Source organism: Rhinolophus hipposideros, assembly GCF_964194185.1.
Source record: "Rhinolophus hipposideros genome assembly, chromosome: 5".
In the NCBI taxonomy this organism is placed as follows: Eukaryota; Metazoa; Chordata; class Mammalia; order Chiroptera; family Rhinolophidae; genus Rhinolophus; species Rhinolophus hipposideros.
In genome coordinates, this window is record NC_138051.1 from 68,852,393 (window position 1) to 68,867,878 (window position 15,486).

The following is a 15,486-nucleotide window of genomic DNA, read 5'->3' on the forward strand; positions in this document are numbered from 1 at the left end:
AAAGCCTATCCCTTTGTGACTATAATGCTTTTCAGAGAAACTGAGGTGCTGGGAAAATTAACCAAACTGAAATAGCCATTATTTAATATTGGATCAAGATTAGTCCAGCACTTAGGCAAGAAGAGTGTTAGTCTCCTCTCAAAAAGGTGTGTTCATCTACTGTCGCTTACAAGTTTGGTGATACTTTCTAAACTAAAAACAAGACACATATGCTAGAAAATAATTTTCCCCCTGATTTGTGAAATCTATTGACTTTTAAAGATCTTAGGAAGTTATGATGACTCTTACACATTTAATAGGTTATCTTTATTAAGAAGAATGTCACTACATAAAATTGGAAAGTGTTTAGACAATGTCTTACATATAAATATTCAGATATTTTTTAAATGAACAACTAAATGGCTGTCAGGAAACCTGGGCTCTTTGGCTGTAAAACCAAATGCTAGGGACAGAGTGGGTAGGTGCTCAGGAAATAGCAGTGAGTTCTTCCAAAGGGCATTTTTTAAGGGAAAATTCGATGTCATTTGCACATTTTGCTGTGATATGCCCAGCACTAAGGGGAAATCAGTTAAGTTCCTTGGAAAGAGACTCAGATGTTTATTGCTGCCACATGTCCAGTTGTGATTCTTACTATGGAAATGACCTGCAAAACATGCCAGGCCTCCCCTGGGAGTGTGTAATTTGATTGGGGAAAGCAAGGCTTTTTATGCAAAATATAATTAGAGAACAAAGCAATACTGGCTGTAATCCAGAACTAAAATATAAGGTGTGTAATTCCAAGGGCCTGGGTGCAGTTCTGAACTACAGGTATTCTCTTGGGTTTTTCAGATTTCTGTGTAGACGGTTCCAGTTTAACTTCTGATGGGGATAACAGGTAACCAGATGAGAGCTGCTGATGTGACCAAAAGTTCTGGTTCAAGTCAGAAGGCTCCCTCTTCCTGCCTCCCTCCACTCCCCTCTGATATTGCATAAGGCATTACTAATGCTGGCAAAGGTTTGTGTTTAGCCGTTTGCCAAAAGCAGACTACATATCCCTTCCTGAAGCTGATGCTATAAACTCTACTTCTTCCAGGCATAAAGCATTCCTCATCATCCCCTCCAGCAGTACCCACATCCCCTCTCACATGTAAGGCAAGGTTGCATGCTTGGACAGCTAATGACTGCAACAACTTTTCCTGCTTGTTTTCCCCCAGCTGAAGAGAAGTTCTCTAATCCTGGCAAAGAGAGGACATTCCTATTTCTTCTCAGTGGAATGTCTTCAGGGAACTGCCTGAGTGCTGACAGAGTCTGGTACCCCTAGTCAGAAGAGCCCTGGGTTTCCTTCCAGGGAACCAGCCTTAGCTAGACAGGGTAGATATCTCATTGTCCCTTCACTTGTTGATTTGTGTATTTGTATTGATAGCTCATTAGTGGGGCTTGTCTTTCTGAGGACAATGGCTAGCATTTACCCCTAGAGGGCTGTGTGCCCTCTAACGTTTAACAGAGTTTCACCCTATGAACCTGTTTGTTGGTATTGGAGCAGTGTGTCCAACACAAATGTGGTGTGGGATCCATCTGTCCCTACCCATCCCCACTCCACAGCTGCCCCAATTGTCATTAAGGTCTTACTGCTTAAGAAGGAACCATGTTTTGAATCTTCCTTGTCTGAAATCTTTCCTTCCTTGCAAACGCCCTACAAGCAGCTAGCCAGTAAGGACCTCCACGCCTAATGTGTCCCTAGCTTGCATGCTCTCAGAATCTCCATGACTCTCTGATCCTGTGGTCTTGCTATACAAGAACCCCCATTTCCTTGTTGGATTTCTGCGGCTGGGAAGCAAAGCTGGCCCAGCAGGTGGTTTTCCAGTGGGTCAGCTACACTTGGCTGTCTGTCAGCACTGGGGGAGCCTGAAGAATTAAGCAGGATTCAGCTTGTTGACCACTCTATCCCCCCTGGACTATCAAGTCCTTTCTATGTTGTCAGAGCGAGGCCCTTTGGTCAGGAGCCTCTAGCTGCCAAGGGTCTGTCATCTCCTTGGTGTCTGTCTGGAGCCCTCCATCCTGCCTCCTGCCTTCTCTCACTGAGCTCATCTGCACACAGAACACTGCCAGGTATCACGTAGGAAGCGTTTTGGCAAGGAGAGTCAGTGAGAGAGGTTTTCTTGGCAACCATAAAATAAAAGTACTGTAAGGATCTGCTAAATAAATTTGTGCCACTTCAGCTAGGGAATTTCAACTCTCCTGTGGGAGTAGCGGGTGTGGAATGAAAAAATATAGAGAGAAGGCTCAGGTGTCAGCTTGATGGCTCACTCTTTTGATGGTCCTGAGGAGATCTATGATCTGCACACTGTGCACATTAATCAAACTCATTGCCTCCTGCATTTGCCCAGAGGCAACGAATGTTTTCTTTGGCCATTTTTTCCTACCATAAGACAAGGCGAGGGGAAATCTCTCAGTCCCTTTGCTCAAGTTAAGTTGGTCCAGTGTGTACCCAATGGTGAAGGTGGAAACATACTGCCTGCATATTAAGTACATCAAACACCAGAACTGAATGGAGACCAACACCGGGCCTGTGGGTATTCGTTTGTGAGTTCCTGGCCCTGCTTTAAAGGGGGTATAATAGCCAGACTTGCACAGTCTTCTCTTTTTTTGGTTTCATTTATTATGTTTTTAATTAAATATATTGGTGTGACATTGGTTAGTAAAATCATATAGGTTTCAAGTGTACAATTCTATAATACGTCGTCTATATATTATGTTGTGTGTTCACCACCCAGAGTCAGTTCTCCTTCCATCACCATATATTTGATCCCCTTTACCCTCATCTACCATCCCCTTTTCCCCCTTACCTTCTGGTAACCACTAAACTATTGTCTATGTCTATGAGTTTTTGCTTGTTTGTTTGTCTTGTTCGTTTGTTGCTTTCAGCTTTATATCCCACATGAGTGAAATCATATTGTTCTCGACTTTTTCTGTCTTATTTTGCGTAGCATGATAATCTCAAAATCCATCCATTTTTTTTTACAAAGGGCAGTATTTTATTTTTTTCATGGCCAACTAATATTCCATTGTGTATATGTACCACATCTTCTTTATCCAACCATCTATTGAAGGACATTTCAGTTGTTTTTCCATGTTTTGGCCACTGTGAATAATGCTGCAATGTACATAGGGGTACATACTGTGTTTCCCCAAAAATAAGACCTAGCCGGACAATCAGCTCTAATGCATCTTTTGGAGCAAAAATTAATATAAGACCTGGTTTTATTTTACTATAAGACCGGGTCTAATATAATATAATATGATAAAATATAATATAATAACAGGTCTTATATTAATTTTTGCTCCAAAAGATGCATTAGAGCTGATGGTCCGGTTAGATCTTATTTTCGAGGAAGCAGGGTATATATTTATGGATAAATGTTTTCAGATTTTTTTGGTAGATACCCAGAAGGATATAAAATTACCATTTCTGGGTCATATGATAATTCTGTTCTTAATTTTTTAAGGAATGTCCATACTGTTTTCCATAGTGGCTGTACCAATTTACATTCCCACCAGCAGTGTATGAAAGTTCCTTTTTCTCCACAGAACCTCCAACACTTGTTATTACTTGTCTTATTGATGATAGCCATTGATAGCCATTCTAACAGGTGTGAGGTGATATATCTCATTGTAGTTTTGATTTGCATTTCCCTAATAGCTAATGAAGTTGAGCATTTTTTCATATATCTGTTGGCTGTTTGTAAGTCTTTTTGCCCCCTTCTTCCGCCTCCCCCAACCCACTCCGGTTCAAGCCATTGTTTCTCAGTCTAGTTGTGTAGGACCCAGCTCCCTGGCCCAGGCTGGTATTATGAGCCTTGTGCTCCCCCCAGCTGAGGCAGTCAGTCGGCTGCTCACAGTGGCTCAGGGCAGCTCTCGATGACTGCCAGCCGCTCACGATCGCGAGATGGCTGCCAGCCAGCTCCAGGGACCATTGTTCACAATCTTAGCTGTAGAGGGTGCAGCTCACTGGCCTATGTGGGAGTCAAACGGGCGACCTCGGCTTTAGGAGCACGGCGCTCCAACCACCTGAGTCACTGGGCTGGCCATGTTTGTATGTCTTCTTGGGAGAAGTGTTTGTTCAGGTCCTCTTCCCATTTTTTAATTGGATTGTTTTGGGGTTTTTTTTGTTGTTGAGTTGTATGAGTTCTTTATATATTTTGGATATTAGCTCCTTACTGGAGGTGTTGTTTGCAAATATCTTCTCCCATTCGGTTGGTTGCCTCTTTGTTTTGTGGATGGTTTCTTTTGATGTGCCTAGCTTTTTAGTTTGATATAGTCCCATTCACTTATTTTTACTTTTACTTCCCTTGCCTTTGAAGTCAAATTCATAAAATCCTCTCTAAACCCAAGGTCCATAAGTTTAGTACCTATGCTTTCCTCTATGCAGTTTATTGTTTTGGGTTTTACATTTAGGTTTTTGATCCATTTTGAGTTAATTTTGGTATATGGTGATAGCAGTCTAGTTTCACTCATGTGCATGTAGCTTTCAAATTTTCCCAGCATCATTTACTGAAGAGGCTTTCTTTTCTCCATTGTATGTTTTTGGTTCCTTTTCAAAAATTATTTCTCCATATATATGTGGGTTTATTTCTGGGTTCTCAATTCTATTCCATTGGTCTGTGTGTCTGTTTTTTCTGCCAATACCATACTGTTTTAATTATTGTCACTTTGTAGTACAATTTGAAGTGAGGGAGTGTGATACCTCTAGCCTTGTTCTTTTTTTCTTAGGATTGCTTTGGCTATTTGGGAGTCTTTTGTGATTCCATACAAATCTGATGATTTTTTTGTTGTTATTCTATTTCCTTAAAAAATGCTATTGGGATTTTAATGAGGATTACGTTAAATCTGTATATTGTTTTGTGTAATGGCCATTTTAACTGTTGATTCTTCTAATCCTTGAACATGGAATATCTTTCCATTTCTTTGTGTCTTCTTCAATTTCTTTTAATAATACCTTACAGTTTTCAGTGTATAGGTCCTTCACATCCTTTAAGTTTATTCCTACTTATTCCTGTTTTATTCTTTTCACTGCAGTTGTAAAAGGTATTATATTTTTCTTTAACTTTTCTGAAATTTCATTGTTAGTAGATAGGAACACAATGGATTTTTGTACATTGATTGTGTATCCTGCAACTTTACTGTACTTGTTTATAATAGTTTCTAATAGATTTTTGGTGGAGTCTTTAGGGTTTTCTATATAAAGCATCATATCATCGGCAAAAAGTGAGAATTTGACTTCTTCATTTCCAATTTGGATGCCTTTTATTTCTTTCTCTTGCCTGATTGATCTGGCTAGGACTTCCAATACTATGTCGAACAACAGTGGTGACGGGCATTCCTCTCTTATTCCTGATCCTAGAGGAGAAGCTTTCAGTTTCTCACCACTAAGTATGATCTTAGCTGAGGGTCTGTCATATATGGCCTTTATTATGTTGAGGTACTGTCTTTCTATACCCATTTTATTTAGTGTTTTAGTCATAAATGGATGTCGTATCTTGTCATATGCTTTTTCTGCATCTATTCATATGATCATATAATTTTTATCCTTTATTTTGTTTATGTAGTATATTACATTCGTTGATTTGCATATGTTGAACCATCCTCATGCCCCTGGAATGAACCCCACTTGATTGTGGTATATAATGTTTTCAATGTATTGTTATATTTGATTTGCTAGTATTTTGTTTAGGATTTTTGCATCTGTATTCATCAGAGATACTGGTCTGTAGTTTTCTTTTTGTGTGTCGTCCTTACCAGGTTTTGGTATCAGGGTAATGTTGGTCTCATAATATAAGTTAGAAAGTATTGCCTCTTCTTCAGTTTTTTGGAAGAATTTGAGAACGATAAGTATTACATCATCTTTGAATGTTTGGTAGAATTCACTAGTGAAGCCATTTCTTTATGATCATTTTGCATCTCAAGTATTTGTTGGGAAAAATATGAAAGGTTAGGGGCAAAGAGCCTCAGAGGAGTCTGGATAACACTTTCTGGGTTGGAAATTTTTTTATTGAATTTCTTCATTCATTAGAAAATGAGTTATTTTTCATTCAGCTTCATAACTTCATAATGATGAACATTCACATTTCATATATTTGTTCTTTATCAGATATTCCAATAGATCAGCATTGCAAATACCAAGTAAAATGTCACTTTGTGAGGAGAAATGACATAGGGACCTCATATAATAATTAGGAATGTTGCTTCTTTTAGCAAGAGTCTCATTTTTATACTTGAGTTGGTTAAGACTACAGGGACATGTCATGGAGCTATTGAAAAAAAATGCCATCCACAACAATTATGTATATGGTAGATACCTTAGGTAATGTTAGTGGTAAAAAAAGAATTTGTGATAACAGATTCAGAATTCTGAGTCCACAGATACTCACATTCCCATGTAAGTAAGGTGATTTTTATCAACATGCCCTTTCAGACTGGGTTCCAAAAAAAATCCTTTCCATTCCTACGAGTGGATCATTTTCCTAAATATCTTTTTTGGGAATTACGGCCTTAAATGGTACAGAAACCAAAGAAAAAGAATTAAAGCCAAAATGTGTATATATATTTTAATGAATTTTCCTGGTTATCAAAGTAATGCATAATTCCTATAAAAATTTTAGAAAATACAAAAAAAAGGAAAAATAACTCATAAGCATATCACCTAGAAATAGACTTTTAACATTTATCTTTTCCCATCTTTCCTTTCTCCCTCCTATTTTTGTTCCTTCCCTTTTTGTCCCCTCAATTGTAAAATAATTAAGAGAATATTGAAAATATAATTTTATATCCCAGTTTTTCACTTAGAATTGTATCAGCCTATAAATAAGTCATGAAACCCAGCAGCTATAAATAAAAGATTGATATGTTTGACTATATGAAAGTATGAAAGTTTTACCATAAACAAAACTTAAAAACAAACTAGGCAATAATATTCTGAAGCAATATAATAAATTAGTATTATCCATAACATGAGTTTCTTAAAAGTAATCAAAAGGATAACTCAAATTTTGAAATGGGTGAAATATGTGAATAGGCAATAGACAGAAGAAGTACAAATGGCCATTAAAATATATTTGTTGTATTTTCATTAATAATCAAGAAGTGCTTTAAACTCAATAATCAAGAAATGAAGTTGAAACAATGAGATCATTTGTCCTTAGCAGACTGGCAAGGACATATGAGTAAGGATGATTATATCTAAAGTGAATATAGAAGCCAAGTAGACACTCTCGTACACTGTTGGTGGGAGTACAAATTGGTACAGGCTTCTTGGAGGGCAGTTACTCAACATCTATTTAAATTTTAAACTTTTATACCCTTTGACACAGCATTTCCACTTCTAAAATTTTTTTCTAAATTAACACTCCTACAAATGTGCAAATAATGTTATTACTCTATTGTTTGAAATTGCAAACAATTAGAAACAACCTGAGTTATGGTATACCTTTATAATGAAATTTTATGTAGCCATTACAGAGCATGACGGCAGATCTATAGGATGTAGAAATAAATCCAAAGTGTTTAAGTTAGAAAAGCAGTTTACTTCGTAATACCATGTTAGTATAGCATTGAGAAGAAAGATTGGAGGACTATGAACTTGTCATCATTTCCTCAGGAACGATTGAGCTTTAAATAATGAAAATACAACTTTTATAATCAGAAAAGAAATAATTTTCAAAAGATTAATATTCTATCATAAACATTTCCCTAAAGTGTAGGGAAATTTTAACAGCTTTCGTAAAATTCTGTCATGGATATACCATAATTTATTTAACCATTCCCCTATTAATAAATAGTTTAGCTTGTTTTCAAATTTTGCTGTTATGTGTGATGCAGCAACAAGCATCTTTGTAAAATAAAATATTTGACCCTTACAAGAGCATCACATCATATGGTGAACATTGAGAGTTAACCTGGAAAGAATCCACCAGATGATTTTGAATGTAAAAGATTAACACTTTCTAATTCTTTAAGCCTTACTGAGACTATAGGTGGCCCACGTGGAGGCAAAAGAGTTGGGCCCTGCATCCCAAGGCACTCAGCTATGCTCTCCACTCTGGGCACAATTTATCACTAGTGTCCATGGTCTTGGTGTGAAAAAGACTAGGAATCTTATCCTTACTATACTCTTCCCAAGACTCATTTCCAGGCTCTCTTCTCATTCTACTCTCTCCCCCCAGGTGAACTCTACCACACCCAGCTAATGACTCTTAAATTTATATCTCCAGCTCAGCCTTTCCTCTGAGTTCTGGCCATGTATATTCAGCTGGCTTTTAAACATTTCCACTTGGAGGTCTAAAAAATATGTCCAAAATAAATTCTGTGAGCCAGACCATGTTCATCATACCTTCTTCCCTTTACCCTTTGTATCCTTTCATTGCTAAATCCCATTACTTTTGTCCCATAATAGTTCTTGATCTATCCAGCTCTCCTTTACCTTTCTGTCCCACCCTGATCCAGGCCACCATCACTTCTGGCCAGTCCAGTAGCTTCTCAACTGGTCTCTTCATGTCTTATCTCATTTCTGATCTGTTATCCATGTTGTAGTTGAAGGTTCATTGTAAAATCAGAAATTAGCACAATCTCTCTCTTGTGTAAGACTTTTCAATGGTCCCTCTTTCCTCTTGGGCTAAAGACTAAAATCCTCACTGCCCCTGGGTATCAGGCTCCTGCTCTCTTCTGTCTCCATCAGTATTCTGATTCTGAGCCCCTTGCATATTGCCTGGCTCATGGATGATGCTCAGAGATTTATTGGTTGGGTGAATGGATGAATATCTTGCGTTAGGTAATACATAAAGGGTACGACTAACTAACTTGTGATAGAACCAAATTTTAGGCTTTTGTTATTTCGGTGACTTTTTAAAATTCTTTTACCAATTTAATACAGACTGCTTTGAAAAGATTTTAAGTTTCTATAAATCCAGACATTCAAAACACAAGCCAGCCCTAAATGGTTTTGTTTTGAAATTAGGATTATAATTCAAATTCACTGCCTTAGCAAATGTCACCTCTTAACATTTGCTCACATGCCAAGCTCTCCTCCTTAGAAGAGGACAGAAAATGTTCTTCTGCATACATGACCACTAGAGAGAGATTTGCTGTGCACTCCCCTACTCCTGTTCCTTCAAGGATTACATGAAATCCATTGAATTTATTCTCCATGCACAAGCTAAAAGCTAAAGCAAAAGAAACTTTTTTTTTTGCAGAATTTTGATTATGCATTTCATAGTGATATCCACAAAAATGTCCCTTTGTCATAGTTCTATCTCCCGATAATTATTGATTCTCAGATGGTTCTTGTTTTAATTGGTGAAGTCGTCTTAGGAAACAATCTACTAGGAGGATTAGCCAGCGACACAATACCACTACATGAAAGAGAGTGCCTGCTGTTGTGGGTTATGAGCCCAGGTCTTGGAGAGAGGTGAGCAGAACTGAGTTTAAATCCTGGATTTACGCCTGACTGACTAAATGATGTTGGCATACTTGTAGATCCTACTTCATAGGGTTGGTTTGAGGATAAAATAATACTTAACATGAAAGGACTTAACATTTGGTGAACGTTAATTATATGTTAGTTACTGATAACACTATTATTCTTATTATCCACAGAAGCTTTTTTTCAGGTTCTCTGGACACACACACACATGCACACACATTCACACAAATGAGCAGACAAAAATAGTATATTGACTGTATCTTTTATAACTGATATCAACGTTATACTTCATTAAAGAATTATCTTTTAGATTCAGATATGGAAATATTTACAGATGATATGATTTTATAGTTTGGATTTGCTTCAAAATCTGAAAAAAAGATGGCTCAGGAAGGGAGTAAATGTATAGATGAAACAAGATTAGGCATGTATTGACCACTGCTAAGGCTCTAGAATCACTATGGTAGTTCTTATATTATTCCCTATACTTTTGTATATATTTGATCTTTTCCATTATAAAAAGTTTTTAAAAATGCATTGGAAATCGTTACTGAATAGCCTCTTAGATTTATTCTTGTTCAAGGAGCCAGCTCTCAACTTAGCTTCCTTTATTTCTTTTGGAAGAGTCACTGATTCCAGTGATCTGGGCAGTAAGACTCATGTCATTCTATTTTATGACTCTTGGAATAGCTCTAGGTGGAAACAAAATAAATAGAATTTCTGAATTTCCTTTGTCTTCAGCCACTTGGGAATAGTCTCTGAAACCACTGTGGGCATTTTAAGTAACCCTGATTACCCAGTAACAACAATGAACCTTTCAGGCCACAGGGAAGATAAAATAACTCTTTCTACTCTTGTGTGCTTGCATGACAAAAGACATAGCTATTAAATACTGGTGCTCAATGAGGTAATGAATGATGAGCCTGTAATTGTGTATTTGGCATTTTGGGATCTGAGCCTCTGCTCTGTATAAACTTGTAATCTTCGCTGTGGAGCCTTGTTAAGTTTGGCTGCAGTCATAAGGTGACTTCTCTTGCTTTTTTGTTTTGTTTTATTTTTAATGAAGACAACGACTTATCCTTAGAGTGGACGCTGACCATGGCCATAAATGGCTCTGTAACCTTTGGATCTGTTTGACTAACCCTCTCGATATGGATGCAAGCCAGGCGAAAGTATGCTTGGGTCCTCTTTGCTTTCTAATTGCCTCATCTAAAGCAGTTTCCCTTCTCCAACTTCACTAAAGCAAAGAATTGAACTTATATTTCAAGGTTCTTGTTTTCCCTCAGGAATCCATCTCTAAGAGGCAAAGTGTATGTCTTTCTATACGTTTAATTACTTTGGAACAAGAGTCTAAGTGAGGTTTATGGAACTTCTTTCCTTCTTCTAAAAACGAGACAGGCTCTGAGTTGGCCAGGGCAGCTCACTGAAATGCTTCTGTTTCTCTTTTTGGTCAGCACCTTCTGACTGGACTAAGCAGGAGCCAGGGAAGAGTAAGGCTTAGCCCCAACTAAGTGGGAAGACAAGTGCACAGACAGAGCCTTCTGGAATACAATGCAGGGTATGCTGTCATAGAGATATGAACCGGGCAGTCTAGGGGCAAAGTTGACTATGTGGGGACATCAGGACACACCTCACAGTGAAGGTGTGACATATGTGGGCTGAGGACAGGACTGACAGCCTGGGATTGTATCATGTTTTTAATGAAACCTTGGAATCCCAATTTGAGGGTTATGTCTTATTAGATCACACCCTGTGTAAAGCCAGCAATGGCATTTCCCTTGGGGCTGAGAATGCCTAAAATTAGACAGTTCTGACAATGCCTAAAATTAGACAGAAAAGTCAGGGTTGAGGTGTATCTCCTGCCCCTGTGCCCTCGGGCATCTTCTGCCCGGGATGAGCTGCATTCCCTGTGCTGCTCAGTTCTGTCTCCTGAGCAGTGAGGCTATGCAGACTTCTCTTTGCAGGGAGCATTGTGGTGGGCGACTGACAAAACTGATTGCAAAGCACTTTTCTCTCCCTGAACAATTTCTGCTACCCATGACAGCAGCTGAGTAATAAGCAATCAAACCTCTTACCTGGAATGTTAGTCAGAAGCTCTCTTGAGCAATCACAGGTCAGCTCTTCAAGGCATTGTGAGTGTCTGTTAGCACTTGTTTCTGTTACCCAAGAATATCCTCTGTGACCTCTTAGCAGGCATAACGGCTTCAGGAGAATTCAGAAGCTCAGTAACCTTGTTTGGCAATGTGAGAGAGTGCTCTGGGCACAGGTCCATGCGGGCCTGGACCGCTGAGCTAGAACGTGGTGCTGGGAGAGCCAACCCCAGCTTCAGATCCCCTACGGCCTCACTCTCTCCTGGGGCCACAGACTATAATCTCTAGCATTGGCCAACCGCGTCTCATGTGTACCCTCGGTCCCAGAGGAGCCAGACAACCAGGCGCTAATGGAGCCTGGAGCCTGAAACCACTTCTGCAGGGACCACTGGAAGGGGCCTCCCTCACCCCAACCCCGGGCTCTTATGATTCTACCTTCTTGTGGGTTAAATAAGTCTCGCTTGTATTGTGTGTATGGGGTGAGGAGGGATGTGGGGGAAGGAAACAGTTTCCACAGATCACATCCCACTGAAAACCATCACTGGTACGGGAAGCAGGATTCTGTGTGGAGAAGGGTGCGCGACACTGATTTGGGGGCTGAGGCCGGGTTCGGTTTGGAGGTAGAGCAGGCTGGCTTTGCTGCAGCTGGGCACACAGGTACCTGGCATACCTTCACCTTATACCCCTCACACCCAGGGAGACAGCTGCCAGGAGCACAGAAGCAGAAAGGAGCTCTGGTCTGTGTTCCCATTGATCTGTGCCAAGAAAACTGCTGCTTTAACCTCATTTATCAGGGAATCCTGGAAAACAGGACTTTGTTTTCATTCCCAGGTGTCTTAACAGTGACCTCTTTCTGTTAGACCTGCATGGTCAGCCTGTATCTACTCACAGGGCACAGTGTGGAAAGCAGAGTGCCAGTTCTGTCATCACCTATCTCCTCCCAGCTGAAACATGATCCCAGGCTGGACAGAGACCAGCCTTTCCCCTTGGGCCAAGCAGGCCAACAGCAGGGAGACGAGGGCAGAACCATGAGTGCCCACTGTGGATGGGAGCAGTCAGCTGTAGCCCTTGTGTAGGTGCCCAGTGAGGGGACAACTTCATTCCCAGCAGCATAGCCCCAGGAGGCCCCGGCCATGACAAACTCACCTGCTGGCATTGACTACAAATCTCCAGATCAGGGAAATCACCTAGCATCTCCTGCTGGCTGTGCAACCGCCTCCACACTGATAAGCCCATGTAGTTTGCCTCTGAGCACATCGGTCCTTAGAAAAGCAAAGCATAAAGGTTGTCACCCAGTAGTCCAGGCTGCTGCTCTCATACCCTCCAAGCTGAGCCTGGCAATTGTTGGTGTGAAGGGTTCTTTTCCCACCTGCCATGGTGACCGACCTCCCTCTGTAACGGTATCTGGGTATGCATGGTGCTAGAAGCCAGGTTGGGAGGGAGTGTTTTAGGACAGTACCACCTTTTATTTAGTTTTATCAGTATGTGACCATGCTCTGTGTACATTGAGGCCCTTTACCAAACAGTTCTGCTGCTGGAAATTCACTTCCTCAAGTGGATTCTGCTCCTACAAGTGGGGGAAAGGTAGAAGATGCCTTTGTTCTGGACTCACCAAATCCACTAGGGAGGCTTCTGTGTGCCTGGGGTACAACCAAACAAACCCTTTCCTTACTCCTGTTTTTCCTTTTTCCGCTTACTAACATCCCCACTGATGCACGGAATCTGGGAAACACGAGTCATCATTTCTGCTTCCTCTCCCCCTCCACCTCCCGGTGGTCATCAGGCCCTGTTAATGATTGTGTTCTCACCAAAGCGCTGCCAACTGACCCCTCACTTTCCATTCCATTCGTCACTGTCCTGGGTCAGGTCTTAACATCTCTTCTGAACTGTTTCAGTTGTCTCTAGTTGATCTTTCCTGTTCTGCTGGGAACCTATTACACACTTCATGCATCCCTTTTGCCTAATATTTAAATATCAAAATTCCTTACCATAGCATTCAGGGCCCTTCACAATTTGGACCTAACTTTTCTGTCATTTAATAGCTCCATTATTCCTTGGCTGTCTCTCCAGCCTCACAACACCACCCCTGATCTCTCCTGCACATGACACCTCCAGGCCTGCCTCCCTACCCCAGCCCCATTCATCTGCCCATGCTGACCTTCTTATACCCCTTCCCTGTCTAGAAAACTCTGACTCAAGTTGTAAGATCCAGCTCAGTTTCTACCTCTACCGTGGAACTGTCCCTCTCTCCTCCCACTGGAAGGAATTAATACTTGGAATTAGTATTTGGTTCATACTTTCATTATACCACTTGCCCACTTGTACTATATAACAGTTGGTTGTCTCAATGTCTGTCTTCCTCCCCTTCTCCCCCTCTCTTACACACAAACATACACACACACACACAAATAAATGTATGTATGTATATTGAACACGTTTTGATGCCTATCACAGTCCCTGGCACACAGTGCCCACTTGCTCCATGAATGGTCACTAAGTGATAGGTAATGGAGTGGAGGATAGGGTGGGTGGATGTCTTATGGGTACGAGGTAAGTGGGAAGCCTGGAAAAGTCACATTCTGTCTCCATTTCTAAAAGGTGGCTTACTTTTTACATGTGGCTAGCCGTCATCTAGGAACCATGTGGCAAAGTTTGAGACTTGATCTAACTTTTTTAATCTAGATAACCCAAAGAAGTTTGTTCCTTTTGAAGGGTGCACATGACCGCTCTGGTCTGATCACCCATCCCGTGAACCAGCCCATCCAGGTGGATGGTTTGGAACCCGGCTGCCCTACCTCATGCTGCTCCTTATTTCTTTCAGAGACCTGAAACTGGACAATGTACTGTTGGACCATGAGGGTCACTGTAAACTGGCAGATTTCGGAATGTGCAAGGAGGGTATCTGTAACGGAGTCACCACGGCAACTTTCTGTGGCACGCCCGACTATATTGCTCCAGAGGTCAGTGCAACTGTTTGAGCGGCTTTGGACATCTGAGCCCTGCAGTAACCCTGATCAGACATGCTACAGGCCGCTCATATGTGCAATATACAGCTTTGTGGGCGGCCTCGAAAGCTGACACCTCCAGACTCCTTCATGGCTCATTGGCTGAATGATGGCTAAAAATATCCTCAGTTCCTCTAAATAAGAATTTGAGTCTTTTTTTTTTTTTTGGGGGGGGGGGGAACTGTGCAGTTGCTTTAGGCTTTAGCTTTGAATGAGAACAAAATGTGCTCCACTCACAGCAATTTATTTTCTTCCTTGTCTCTACTCAGTACTTTGATCCCAGCCCCATTTAGCAAAGGTAGAGAAAAGCTCTTGAATCTTTCCCATACAAGTGAGTGAGCCCAATCTCCTCTTCCTCTTACATATATGTAGTTCTAAAACCTCTTTGTTTTGGATCTGCACATGCCCTTACCTTGGCCTAAGCCAGCCATAAATGTTTTATTACCTGGATGAGAAGGCCTCTGAGCTGACCACAGGGAAAACAGGCCACTCTCTAGAGATGGAATGAAACATGTGTGCCAGCACAGGAAATTCCTTTTTTTTTTTTTACTTTGGTACTTCTTAATCCATCATCTTCCCTCGTCATGCAGGACACGTTTGTTAAGTAGACACACAAAGCGTGTCTGACATTGCCCTCTTTGCACAGATCCTCCAGGAAATGCTCTACGGACCTGCAGTGGATTGGTGGGCAATGGGCGTGTTGCTCTATGAGATGCTCTGCGGGCATGCGCCCTTCGAGGCCGAGAACGAAGATGACCTCTTTGAGGCCATACTGAACGATGAAGTGGTCTACCCTACCTGGCTCCATGAAGATGCCACAGGGATCCTAAAATCTGTAAGTGTGGCTTACCCAGCCAGCTTTCCACCTACTGCAAACCAGCTTGCTATACGTGCTTCATGTGTATCGGATTTGGGGTTTTGTTTTGTTTTTAAGTAT

The 15,486-nt window shown here is 40.9% G+C and overlaps 1 protein-coding gene across 1 annotated transcript in view; it reads left to right on the forward strand.

Annotated features, from left to right (window-relative positions):
• PRKCH (protein kinase C eta) overlaps positions 1 to 15,486 on the forward strand; it is a 217,048-nt gene that overhangs the window by 182,817 nt on the left and 18,745 nt on the right. The window contains exons 11-12 of the mRNA XM_081049156.1: positions 14,366 to 14,504; positions 15,196 to 15,384. Of these exons, the coding sequence (XP_080905282.1) occupies positions 14,366 to 14,504; positions 15,196 to 15,384 (328 nt within the window). The remainder of the gene's footprint in view (positions 1 to 14,365; positions 14,505 to 15,195; positions 15,385 to 15,486) is intronic.